Genomic DNA, 12,857 nt, shown 5'->3' on the forward strand with positions numbered 1-12,857 from the left:
AAGAACCAAGCAAAAGACAATAGAAGAGCCAGCGATTAAAAACATTAATGAGCACTAGCTTGTACCTCCTCTTTGTTGATAAGAACTGATGAGTAATACTTTTTCTTTCCACTGACTTTAACAGGATCTCCTATCCATTCAACCTTTGTCTAAAAAGGAACACAGAGAAACATTGTGGTATTAAGGAAATCTCCAAAGGTTATACCATATTTGATGTGACGCAAAACAACATCACATCATAAGAATGTTTAGTTTATAGTTAGAGCTACATGCGCCTTCTTGGGTAAAACTCACCTTAACCACTTTTTGTGATTTTGCTGTTTTGTGTGTTGCCTGATTTTTCTTTCCTGTCTCTTTGTTGGGGCTCTGATAAAAAAAAAAACAAAGAATTACATGTAAAACATCATGTTAATGGCAACAGCTATGAAACTTCAATGTTGTAACACCGTTTGTTTTTTCCTACCATGTTTTCAATTTCTGCATTTTCTTCATCAACATCTTCATCCTCTTCTGCTTCTTTTACAGCCATGTTAGGACACCTACATTCAAACAAAACAATCTGCTTAATGCTTTTCATATTGAGTAAAAGATTTAGTGCCATTTCTACTGCTGTTTACCTACCTACCTACCCACCCAAACACCCACCCACCCACCTGACTGACCGACCTTCCTACCTACCTACCGACTGACTGACCAACCTACCTAACTACAGTACCTGTTTTGAAGAGGTGTCTGCTAGAGAAAGCATGCTTAGTGCCTTTTTGTAGGGGTCTGCTTAGAGGGGCTGTTTGTATAGAGTTGACTGCTTAGAGATGTTTGCCTCTAGGAGGTGGGTGCCTAAGATATGTGCCTACTTAGAGTAGGTCTCTGGTGTGACCTACTTTTCATGTGTCTATTCCTGAAGGCTTAACTGTACTTGACACAAACCTTCTGTTTTCACAACATTGTTTCTTTTTCCCAGTTCCACCAAACTTGACCATATCTCTGCAAGATTTGCACTTTCCACAGTCTGGCTGCTGACACACCTCACATACACCACATCGTGTCCTGCGAGGGGCACTTGTGTCTTTACCATCAATTTGATCCTTGAAGAAAATGTCAAATATGTTCCGAACTAGAGGAGTTGTGGTGGCCTGAAATAAATCAAATTCCAAATTTATATCTTGACAACAAAAAGAGCTACCATGTGCTATCAAAACTGGGTGACATAGTCACTGATCTTGAACTAGTGTTCCAACTCACTTTCGATGGGGCAGCAGCCTTCTTTTTCTTGTCCAGTCTAACTTTGACTCCTCTTGCAGCGCGCCTGGACAGAAAGACAACAGCTGATCGAAAGGACTTGATATTTAAGAAGATGTATTCTAATAATAGACCAAGCTTATTGAGTCAAACAAACTTTATGCATAGGACTAACCCATAACAAATCTGATATGTATACCACATACATCATCTGATACTCATCCGGTGAGGCACAGAGGTATGCAATGCATGCAGAGATCTATGTAGCTGTAGTCTTCTTATTAAGACTAATACAGTCATCTGACAATGTTGTCCACTGACTCAAGTACACATGATGCCATTTTCTTTATAGGAAAAAGGAAATTACATGCAAACCTTTTGCCGAGTGTTACTCCAGCAAGTTTGATGAGATCTCTCATGCACGGTGACACTAGCAGAGGCAGCTCGTCATCATCAGCTGCTTGGTCATAGCTTTCCACCTGCAGACATAGTGAATGAAATAATTTATGATATTATTGTGAAGTTTCAAACTGGGTTGAACTTAACTTTCTAACCATAAAAGTAATATATATCCTAACTTTGACTACGGACAATGAAAATGGAAGTTTTTTTTTAGTTTTCTAGTTAGTTTACTGGGACTTAAAACTGGGTAAATTAATTTATTTTTTCAAACTACACGAAAACTTTACCTGTTCAACCAGAAACTGTGCATGCCGTAACAGAGTATCTTCAGTAAAAGTTGAACAGTTTTCTGGGGGCACAGATGTCTGATGAAAAAAGAGCATAAAATAGTAACTTACATACATTCAGCAGATGCAAATTGTAGACCTATTTTTTCTTTTTCGACATTGTCTATACAACCCTCCAAGTTTATTTTTTTCCTTAGTGACGATTTGGCCACCAACTGCTCAAGTTTGGTCGCCAGTGAAAAATGTTAGTCGCTAAAAATTAAGCTCACGCTTTAAATCCTTCTTCAGTTCCAATTTAGTCGCCAGCTCCAAAATTTTAGTCGCCATGGCGACTAAAATGGTCTGAACTTGGAGGGTTGTCTATAGCTTGGTAGAAGCAATAGACCCAGCATTGAAGTTTACCTTTGTTAAAATCAAACCAAAAACAACTATTGTAATGAATACTTTTCATTTTGATTAAATAAAATGCAACAAATAATAACCAGCAAATATTATTTGGTTAGTCTATCACATTGTTACCTGGACTTTATTTAACAAATCCTCATATCTTGCAATTGGATTTCCTTGCATAAACTCAATGACAATCTGCAAGGGAGAAACAGCACTTATTTAAATAAACATTTTTTAAATATTAATGACATTATTTTACTCTGAGATAAAATCTTGTAGCCAGCAATTACCCAATCCTTACTGTGAGCCCTCCAATTTAAGCAGTTGGGGAAAGGGGGCCTGAAAAAATTCAGGCATTGAATTCAATGGGATTCTGCTACATATTTCATTCTGCCGTAATATTTTGAATAATGATTGAGAAACAAAACTAATTAAATAGTACCTTGCTCATGGCTATCTTTTCTTTCATGATATTCATAAATGGCATATAGTCCTCTGATGCCTGCATCAATATATACTCTGCAAAAGCTGCAATAAAAAGTAAGACACTGTCATTCACCAATTCTTTTCGATATTATCCCTAATTGCAGGGTTCCCAAAGGCCCTTGTGTAAGAAATCTTGGGTGCCCCACCCTTGAAAGCTTCCATGATATCAAAGTTAAACAAGTTGCCCACAAACAAAAGCAAGTCGCCTGGGGCACCACGGCTCTGCTAGACCCCAGCTCTGCCTACTCATATAAACCACATATACCCCCCAAAAACATAACCACATGTTACGTGACTACAAACCTGTAGTGAATCCAATGAGAACATTCTCTCCTCCATCAAATCCTGCAGTCCACCATTCATTTATCGGCCCTATGGCCTTTGTTGGAACTCCACCTGAAATAATTATTAATGCAGACATGTGTCACATGTACAGTAGGTCCACTAAAGGCAGAAATGCCATAAATCCAGGGGTGTAGCCAGCTTTTTGAAGTTTGAAGGCCAAGTCGCTTCTGAGGCTGGGGCTGGAGGGTTGCTCCTTTTTAAGACCCTCAAAAGTGCAATTCAGCAGCAACTAAATTTTGACATTTTATTATAGAAAATGGGCCACATTTTCAATCTACTAAATATTGGTTAGCACTCAGTCCAGTTCATCTGAGAATGGCTAGCTTTCATTTGTAGGAAAGGGTAATATTTTATAATAATAAAATATATACAAAGTTGCTGACTGGCTTGCGAGGCTTGCTGGCTTGCACTACATACAAACTTATGGGATACTTATCCATTGCTGCCAGCATATTTTTTTTTAGGTTTTTCCTCCATATTGCTGTTATAACTGGATTGCAAAAAGCAATGTGACAGCAAAGGGCACAGTACAAAGACCCAACAAATTAGTTACCACAAGACCACCATGCCCTGTGATGTCCAAGGGTGGCCCTATTCGGCCGAATAGCGGAATGACAGAATATCACTAGCTTCACCCTGGTTTGCTTGTGGTTAGCTTTCATGTCTGTGTGCGGGTGACTCGAAAACAACGACCTATAAAACGAAGACCCGAAGACCCAAAGACACTAAGACCCTAAGACCCCAAAAACTCGAAAACGAAGACCCCCCAATTTTTCAATGTATTTTTACCTTTAGTGAATATTTAGCCCTTCTTTATCCCAGTCAAATTTTCCTTTCTTCGTTGAGGGCTGCAACAAGTTTATCCGCCATCTTGAACTGAGTAACCGCGCTACCACACTTGACAGGAAGTGACGCTCTTTTTATGGATTGTTTTTTGTTGTTATTTTATTTTACGGACAAATTGTTTTTTGTGCTTAAATGCGCTGCTTTTGCTGGTAGAAGTGTACTTCGGCCCCTAAATTTTTGCGATTTGAAGAGGAAGGTAGAATTGAAGTGTATTAAATTTTGCGATTTTTTTTCTATTCTTCAATATGAAGCTTTTGCCCCAGAACTGTAACAACACAATTGACATGATCGCCATCATAAACATAGCAAACAAAACAAGCTAAATATAACAAAGCATAAGGTATTCCACAGTCAAAATAGAACTTAGCGGCAGCTAGAGGACAGTTTGGACCGCGAGAGTGTTGCAGTGGAAGATAACTGATGGACAAAATCAAACAAAAAACCCTAAACATGAAGCTGAGAAATAAAAACAGAAATAAAACAACAGCTTGAATTTCTTTATTTTATTGATATTTTACAGCATTAAATTTCGGGATTTAAATTTTCGAGTGTCCTATATTTCGCGATTTTGAACTACAAACCAAATGAATCGCGGTTCTTTTATTTGAAGAAGACGCTAGAAGACGGCCTTTGCGTCACTTCCGGTCAAGTGTGGTAGCGCGGTTACTCAGTTCAAGATGGTGGATAAACTTGTTGCAGCCCTCAACGAAGAAAGGAAAATTTGACTGGGATAAAGAAGGGCTAAATATTCACTAAAGGTAAAAATACATTGAAAAATTGGGGGGTCTTCGTTTTCGAGTTTTTGGGGTCTTAGGGTCTTAGGGTCTTTGGGTCTTTGGGTCTTCGTTTTATAGGTCTTTGTTTTCGAGTCACCCGTCTGTGTGCTTGTGGTTAGCTTTCACTCAAGATTGCTTGTGGTTAGCTTTCATGTCTGTGTGCTTGTGGTTAGCTTTTGTTTGTTGGTTAGGGCAATATACTATTTGCCATTCCGTCATTTTACCATTTCCCTGAATACTGGGTCACCCATGGCCAATGACAATGTATACCTTCAGGACTTGGATTTTCATCATAAATTGGTTTGAGATATCCACTGAAGAACAGTTCAATATTTTTCTCGATCAAGCCCGAGTCAAATGGACAGAGGTGAGTGTTCTTGTCGTACACACTATAAATAAATAAAATTTTTTAATACATCAAAGTGAAGACATTAAATTGCATTGTACATTAAGCAGATCCAAAGAGAAATGTTAGATGGAGTTGTTGCTATGTACAGTACCTGAAATTTGTGATTTTGTGCTGTGGTCTGTCATTATAGCTGTCAAACTGTTCCTCATCTCCAGAGAAAAGCGATAAGCGTGGATCAGTTAGAGCAACAAATTCTTCCACCTAGTGAACACAGTTAGTACATAATTTAGTATAATAAAAATAAATGGGGTTAATGTAGTTTAACTGAATTAACCAACTGAACAACAAGTGTCTTAGTGGTCAGCGGTTCCTAGCTCTTGCCAGGCTCAGGATTCTATCTTCCTGGACATTATGGTGTGGTTTCAGGCCCTCATATCATGGCAGTATTTCAGTGCTGATTAGCAAGCTCATCCCACTCCCTCCTTTCCGTTAATCGTCCATTCCACTGATCTCATCAGCGTGACAAATGCTTGGGCATAGGGGCTAGCATTCAGTCTGCTTTGCAGGGATTGCCAGCCATGGGAGCTTTTTTCTATCTGAGGGGCTGGCTGACAACAGTAGAGGCCCCCTGGATATCCCAGGCACCCTTCCTCCATATTCACTAGGTAGTTGGCTTATTAACAACATGCTCAAAATATGAAAGCTTCACGTAGTTTATAAGAACTTCAGGTTAGAAATAAATGACTTTCGACTACTTTGATTTGTGTTTTTCTTTATAAAAGGATTATGGTAATAAAACTAGAACAAAGGAAATACAAAACGAACTAAAGTTTAGAATCATTTTGACCTGAAATTAATTTAAATGACAAAGACAACTAAAAACAGCTCATAAAGGACTGTAAGTTTACACTACTTATACACTTCGGGCCTGGGTGGAGGGGTACTCTCCTTTACAGCAGTTATTTGGATGTCACGCAATGCTCCCTCCAAAGAAGGGGGAGCATTGCGTGACATCCCAAATAATGACTGCAAAGAAGACTACGGGAGCAGGAGGGTGGGGGAGTGATTGAAGGAAAAAAACAATTAGTTGTATTTGGTGATTATATGCCCCTTTATAGAATCTTCTCAAATGCATTCTAGAACATGTTGAAACTGAACTTACTGCATCATCGCCGTCTCCAAGGAAGAGTCTCAAGTCAGGACTGTCCAACAGTTGTTTACACTCTTTACACTTGGCAGGAGGCTATGAAAGATGATGTTAACAACCAGCATTAGTATGAGACAATATCCACTAGTAGATGAGTCACCTGACTGTTTGAAAATGTATTGCACTATGTATATCAGGGGGCTCATGGCGGGGTTGGAGCATTTATTTTTAGGACTATTTAGGAATAGTGTACAGTATATATTTAAAGATCTATCTTAGGAATACTTTTATCTTTTTAATGTTTAAATTTGGGCTAGTAGTTGAGCCTTTTTAACATGGGCCACTGGCTTGGGAGACTGTGCAACTTATCCTCGCATTTTTTTAATTAAAAAAGAAAGAAAGGAATGGGGAGTTGTACTAGGTCTACGAGCTGGCTGACCTGCCTCCAGTGGAAGCCCGTGGACAGCGTAGGCACCTAAACTCTATTTAAAGTGATGTAGTTGTTAAGGAGATGTTAGACACAGTACTTTTTAAGTCAAAAGAGCTAACAGAAGGAAAACAACTTTAATTAAGCTACCGGTACATAGTGAACGTGATGATGAAAAACGTGATGATGTATAATAAAGTTCAAAACAATCTTGAGTTATTGGATGTCTGTAGCATTAGTTGTTCAACTATACCATGGCTGCATATAGGCCTAGTTAGAAAACAAGATAGAAACAAGGAAAGCAGAAAAAAAAATATTTAAAAAAGCATCTTCACAGCACCTGAGATTTTTTCGGTGAAGATTTTGTACCCTCCGAGGATTCTCTGAGGTCATACCTAGAGAACAAAATAATATTAAATACCTTCTATCCAGGATTTCGGAAAATAAATGTTAATACCACTTCTATTTAACAATCAACCTACAAGCACAAATTTTCTATGAACAAAAAGTCAATGAGGCACAGCTTAGTGGACTAGGTAATGATGAGGATGATTTGTCAAATAAATTAATTTGACACTCAAAGAGATTACAGTCAAGAGCCTACAATTTGATGTAAGTTTTAGCCAAAAATCAAGAAATCAAAACTTTTCCCTTTAAGGAGCAATGCCCACGTGATCATGTGAGTTAAGATAATATGCGAGCCAGCGAGCCAGAAATCCCAAATCCCAATAAACGGTTAACTGCAAGCTACCTAAACTAACTGTAGGCTAACCAGAGTGCTATTAAGGCTAACTGGAGTGATATGTAGGCTAACTGATGTGTTATTTAGGCTAACCTGAATGGCTCGCATGGCTCGCATGACTCGCGAGGCATGCGAGCCAGAAATCCCTAATCCCAATAAAAGGCTAACAGCAAGCTACCTAAGATAACTGTAGGCTAACGAGAGTGCTATTTAGGCTAACCGAAATGGTTATCACAGTTATTATCCGGACCCTGATCATGTTATATCAAATTTGTGAATTTCTAGTAAAGCACTGGCAACTGTCTACTCAGAAAAAACAGAAGCAAAGTTATCTTTGTTATAAATGCGTAGTTCCATAAATTATCTATACCTCCCCTACGGAAGGGATTTTTCCTAATACCCCCTACCAGTCTGGAAATTCCAAATTAAGCTTCATACATTTCCTTAAATTTTTTATGGCCTTTGAGACCCCTTCTACCTGGGCTTTATAAATCTGCGAGCCACCAAGCCATGCAAGCCACTCAAGGCTGCTTTTTGCGTCTGTTACACCGTACTGACCAAGAAATCCAAATTTTTAAAGTTTATATGCTATAAGCATAAATATACCACTGTATGATAGTGTTGTCCCAACCAAGCAAACCGAGGTGAAACTAACTGCAAGCAAACCAGGATGGAACTAACTGCAAGCAAACCGGGGAGAATCTAACGACAAGCAAACCTGTGAGAAAGCTAACCAAACTGGAGTGGAGCCAGCCGCAAGCAAACAGGGGCGGAACTAACCACAAGCAAACCTGACAATCCAGACCATAATTCCAACTCAAAAATTTAATTTGACATCCAAGACCAATCAAAGAAAGAGGTTTGCAAAGCGAGGTGAGCTGGTATTTTTTAATTTAAATACCCTTCAATCGACTCAAATTCGCCATTTTGAGCCAAAAGAACGACACTACACAAAAGGTGGGAAACTTAACATTTATTCAGCTCAAACTTGTTAATGTTTTGTACCATTATACGCAATTCTACAAACAATTCGGTAAATTCCGTACATTCTCTATAAAAATGTTAATGTGCACAGTCCATACACAAACAGTTTGTCTGGGCTCCCTGTGTCCAGAGGGACTTGAGAAGTACGGTATATTTTCCAAAGCCCAAAGATGTAAAATCTGATTCTGCTGTTTTTCTAACAGTCTCCACTTGTTCATTTTACTCTTAGCCTAAGAATCGGTCTTAACTTATGCCTGTGGTTTATTACGCTGCATCCATCTCACCTGTCTGCTTCGTTATTCACTGATTCCTTTTCTTTTTCATCATTATCATCATCATCTGACACCTTTTGTCGTTTACTATCCTGTTACAAAATTTATAATAACATAAATTATTTGACATATGATAGCAAAACATAATAAAAGATTTATTAACTTTAAGTGTCTCAGACACTTGAAACCTTAAAGGGATGGATTTTATGTTGAACTATAGTAGAACCCTGGTAGCTCTGTAACTGTTTTTTGTTTCCCTTGAGAGTTTGAGTAACCGGGGTTCTATGGTAGTAGTCAGTTGCTTGGAAGCATTGTTAGTGAGCTCCTTTGATTACCGGTACTAGAAATTTATTGCTTGAGTTTCCAAGGAAAAATATATAAATGTAGGTTGAGCAGTAAGGCACGAGTAAGGTTTCAGATGGAAGCAAGGTATTGGAAAGGTATCATAATTTTTTTTTTCTTTAAACGAACTTAAATGTTGTTTTCGATTTGCCAAACGTTTCGGGAATGACCCCTTCATCACATAATTAGGTTTACCGGTATATTATAATTATTATAAGGATGCATACTTTACTAATGCTGCTGTCTGATGATGACTCTCCACCACTCTTACTAGATTCTTCTTTGCCATCTTCTGTGTTCTTTCTTTTCACCGGGCTAGAAAGAAAATTGTTTTTATCACTTCGAGTATAAAAAAGAGGGAGTTTTCAAGCTTTTCAAACATGCAGGACTCTGACACTTCAGAGGGGGTACCCCACTGTGGGGTACCCCCTATTTTACTCAGGTTACCCTGCTGCTTATTCCCAGACCTTTAGAGCTTGTTTGTTAAACACTAACCAGTTTACTTACCCTTTGGCAAACATTTCTTTAATCCCAGGTTGTCTCTTGCTCTCTTTTCCTGATTTAGAAGTTTTCTGATAAAAAGAATCAAGTCAGACAGCAACAATCTAGACCGAATTATCAAACTTTTTGCAATAACAGCTTAAAAAATAATGCAAACGATAGTGACATTCAATGGTATTGTATTTATATTACGTTCAATACACAAGCCAGAAACCCTTCAAATACCTTATCTTTTGTTGTAGGAGATTCTTTCTTTAATTGCAAAGATGATTCTGGAAAGGTGAAACAAAATCAAGTTGTCAGGCTCTTTTTAAAAATAAACTAGAGGAGAAAGCAAAGTTCACTGATAAAAGCAAAAGTAGCAGTGATGATTATTTTAAAAATAGTTACACCGGACAAGGCATGTATATTGACCCCCTCCCCCTCCCCCCATCGGAATTTTCTGCTGACTTTCCTTTGGGATCCCAAAGAGACTTAGGGTCAAGGACTCCAAGTTCTCCCAAAACAGGCCGTCTAGGCTCTGTGGCAAAACAATATTAATAATATAATTTAGCCATCACCCCCCCCCCACCCAATTTTTGGTACGGCCCCTTTTCCTTAGGGTCAATATGGATGTATTTTCCCGGAAGTACTAATAAGTTATGATTTTTTTTCCTTAGATCATACTGCAATAGTTTTAAGAGTAAATTACCTCCTTCACTAGATGATGAGCATGCCTGGGTATCATCTTTGTCAAGAACAACAGTTGAATTACTGCATGACGGCCCAGCAATGGAGTCAATACTTGGCTTGCTATCTGTTGAATTGTCCATCTCCGTGATTTCATTGTCTCTTGATCCTGAGGGGCCATCCTCATTTCCTTGATGTCCATTTGTTTGTTCAGAAAGGCTATTGCCAGGTTCGATTTCTGCCTCTCCTGTTTCCATAGGCTCTTCCTTGACGTCAACTACTGAACCATTCTGCGCGTCTTCAGCAGGTGAAGGAGATGGTGATGTTCTACCACAACCATTGCTAACTTTGTGGCCGACCTCAGAGAGCAGTTCTTTCAGATGGCTAATAAGCTGTTCCTGTAGCAAAAAATAAAATAAAAATTATATGGTCATAAAATTCTTTACCACTGTATTTACAGTTAGTATATTTTCGTTTTCACAAGTTTTCTAAATTGTATGATACATAATCAATCATAATTTTGCATTTACAACTTACTTCAGTTGATTTGCCATCTTTGAAATCATCTTCAACCTTTTGAATCCTAGGATATTGATAAAAAGGAAAAATTGAAATTTGAATGTTTTAGAAACATTTGTATTTTTTTTACAGGGACCAGAGGAAAAAAATCCAATCAACAAGTTTTTAAAATTGATTTTGTAAGAAAAGTAAAAAAATAATGCTAAAAAGTAAAGTAAAGGACTGTATTTTCCAGGGTAGGGTAATAACTTAATTATAGGGATCAAAGGGTCTATTATAAGGGTTGTACAGTCATCAAACTGTCATATTTAGTTCTTCTTAGACCGCAGGTTGCTACTGTTTTCTCCTATACACTGAATCCGCCTTAATTTCTTGACCATAAACTGCCAGAAAAATTTGAATGTACCCATAAACCAACACTCAAAATTGGCTTAAACCACCAGACCACCATAGTTTAATAGACTCTTGGATCAGGGAATGCAATATATCTCTGAACATGTTTTCGAGGGCAAGTGATACCATGAGTGATCATTTATAGTGCCGCCTACACCCCCCCCCCCCTTTCCCCTGTGCTCCTACTGCTCCCCCACCTCACTGGAAAGGTCATCATCAAAATAATGCTTCTTTGTAAATATTTATTTAATTCATGCATTAAACTACAACAGCAACAAAATGTATTTTGTTAAGTGGAATAGTGACTTGGATAAAGTCAAATAAACGCTTCTTCATTTATTTAAAATTTATTTTGTTCTAAACGTTGTTTAGAACTAAACGACGTTTAGGTATGTAAGTACATAAAACCTCTGAGTCAATAATTAACAGTTATTGGACGAGGTTGAGCAAAATATCTTGATTTGTCACTGGCGAGCAGATAATTGATCTGCGAGACAGGCGAAATTAATGCAGACGAAAGCGTAACTTTGCCTTCAATAACACGAGTGGGTCTTCATCCGATTCTCTTTCTTTCAGATATTGCCGAAATACAATAAGAGGAAATTCCATTGCCTTCTTTGTAGTTTCGCTGTATTTTCGGGCCTAGTAGACAAATCCAAACGCTCTTCTTCATCTCTGGAAAACGAGCTGCCATTTTTTTGGAAGTGGACTCAACTACGCATGAGCAGAATATTATTTGTAGCAAAATCACTTACAAAATCACTGTCTGACGCTAATGCGCACGAGCAGACCATTATTTGTAGGCAGTTATTTGCAGATCACGTGGTGGGCTCTCGGCCAATGAAAAGGAAGAAAAAATTGCATCCGATGATAATTTAATTTCTTTTGACTAAGAAGTCATTTTAATGGATAAATGGATCAAGTTTATACAACTCACCTTTCTTGCACTGTTTTGACCAAAAGTGATTTTACAAGCTTGAGTTTTTTCCTCACATAGCCCTGTTTAAAACGATATTATCACCGTTATTATGTGACATTATTCATGCTAGCTGGTGAAACTTTGTCCAACAAGTTGAAATTCGAAAATCGAATAGCCCCTATCTCAGTAAAATTGACATCTGCGTTTAAATCACATAGTACAATCGTTTTGTACATCTTACTAGCTGAACACGATCAATCCCTAATTCAGTCCACTCATTAATCCGAAAAATTTCAAGACATCCCTAGTCACAAAATACTTAGAAACAATTTCATGCGGCTTTCACTTCGACACGTTTTCGACTGAATTGATTTCGTACTTTTGTGAACTACACAATTTAGTCGTGCATATATTAAGCACAGTTGTGCCTAGTTGACGACTGACCTTCTCGGTAATATCCCCGTCCTTATATTCTTCTTCAAGCTCTAACAATCTGCACAAATAAAAGAGTATACGTTTTCTAAAGTGAATAAGCTTAGATCCATGCGCGAGCTAAATAATTTTGCAAGTTCATGATGCATCGCCGCGATCGCTGGCAGCAGAATTCGGACGCACAATTTTTATGGAATATTCCGCCGATCTCGTTTAGACCGCCAAATCTTACCTCTCAGAGATATCCGGTGGAAATTCAGCTTCAGTTAAATGCACCATTTTTCTACTCGATTGAAGAAATCGAAAAAAACAGCACAATTTTCTCGACTGCTCTGCAAGCGATCTCGATGTGATGATCTCGACACGATCTCGTGGAATGTTGTCTTGTTG

At 38.2% G+C, this 12,857-nt stretch overlaps 1 protein-coding gene across 1 annotated transcript in view; it reads right to left on the minus strand.

Annotated features, from left to right (window-relative positions):
• LOC144629623 (DNA (cytosine-5)-methyltransferase 1-like) overlaps window positions 1-12,843 on the minus strand; it is a 31,992-nt gene extending 19,149 nt beyond the window's left edge. Inside the window, exons 1-23 of the mRNA XM_078487860.1 lie at window positions 12,700-12,843; window positions 12,480-12,528; window positions 12,054-12,115; window positions 10,742-10,787; window positions 10,227-10,602; window positions 9,761-9,807; window positions 9,542-9,606; window positions 9,262-9,349; window positions 8,705-8,784; window positions 7,035-7,089; window positions 6,283-6,363; window positions 5,272-5,381; window positions 5,042-5,160; window positions 3,108-3,200; window positions 2,761-2,846; window positions 2,448-2,513; window positions 1,929-2,006; window positions 1,615-1,718; window positions 1,243-1,306; window positions 928-1,133; window positions 464-539; window positions 295-366; window positions 66-149 (exon numbers count right to left, since the gene is read on the minus strand). Coding sequence (XP_078343986.1) covers window positions 66-149; window positions 295-366; window positions 464-539; window positions 928-1,133; window positions 1,243-1,306; window positions 1,615-1,718; window positions 1,929-2,006; window positions 2,448-2,513; window positions 2,761-2,846; window positions 3,108-3,200; window positions 5,042-5,160; window positions 5,272-5,381; window positions 6,283-6,363; window positions 7,035-7,089; window positions 8,705-8,784; window positions 9,262-9,349; window positions 9,542-9,606; window positions 9,761-9,807; window positions 10,227-10,602; window positions 10,742-10,787; window positions 12,054-12,115; window positions 12,480-12,528; window positions 12,700-12,746 — 2,154 coding nt within the window. The 5' untranslated portion in view covers window positions 12,747-12,843. The remainder of the gene's footprint in view (window positions 1-65; window positions 150-294; window positions 367-463; window positions 540-927; window positions 1,134-1,242; window positions 1,307-1,614; window positions 1,719-1,928; window positions 2,007-2,447; window positions 2,514-2,760; window positions 2,847-3,107; window positions 3,201-5,041; window positions 5,161-5,271; window positions 5,382-6,282; window positions 6,364-7,034; window positions 7,090-8,704; window positions 8,785-9,261; window positions 9,350-9,541; window positions 9,607-9,760; window positions 9,808-10,226; window positions 10,603-10,741; window positions 10,788-12,053; window positions 12,116-12,479; window positions 12,529-12,699) is intronic.
• Window positions 12,844-12,857: the final 14 nt, after the last annotated feature.

The sequence above is a fragment of the Oculina patagonica genome, chromosome 1 (assembly GCF_052425735.1).
Source record: "Oculina patagonica isolate OP01 chromosome 1, crgOcupat, whole genome shotgun sequence".
Classification (NCBI taxonomy): Eukaryota; Metazoa; Cnidaria; class Anthozoa; order Scleractinia; family Oculinidae; genus Oculina; species Oculina patagonica.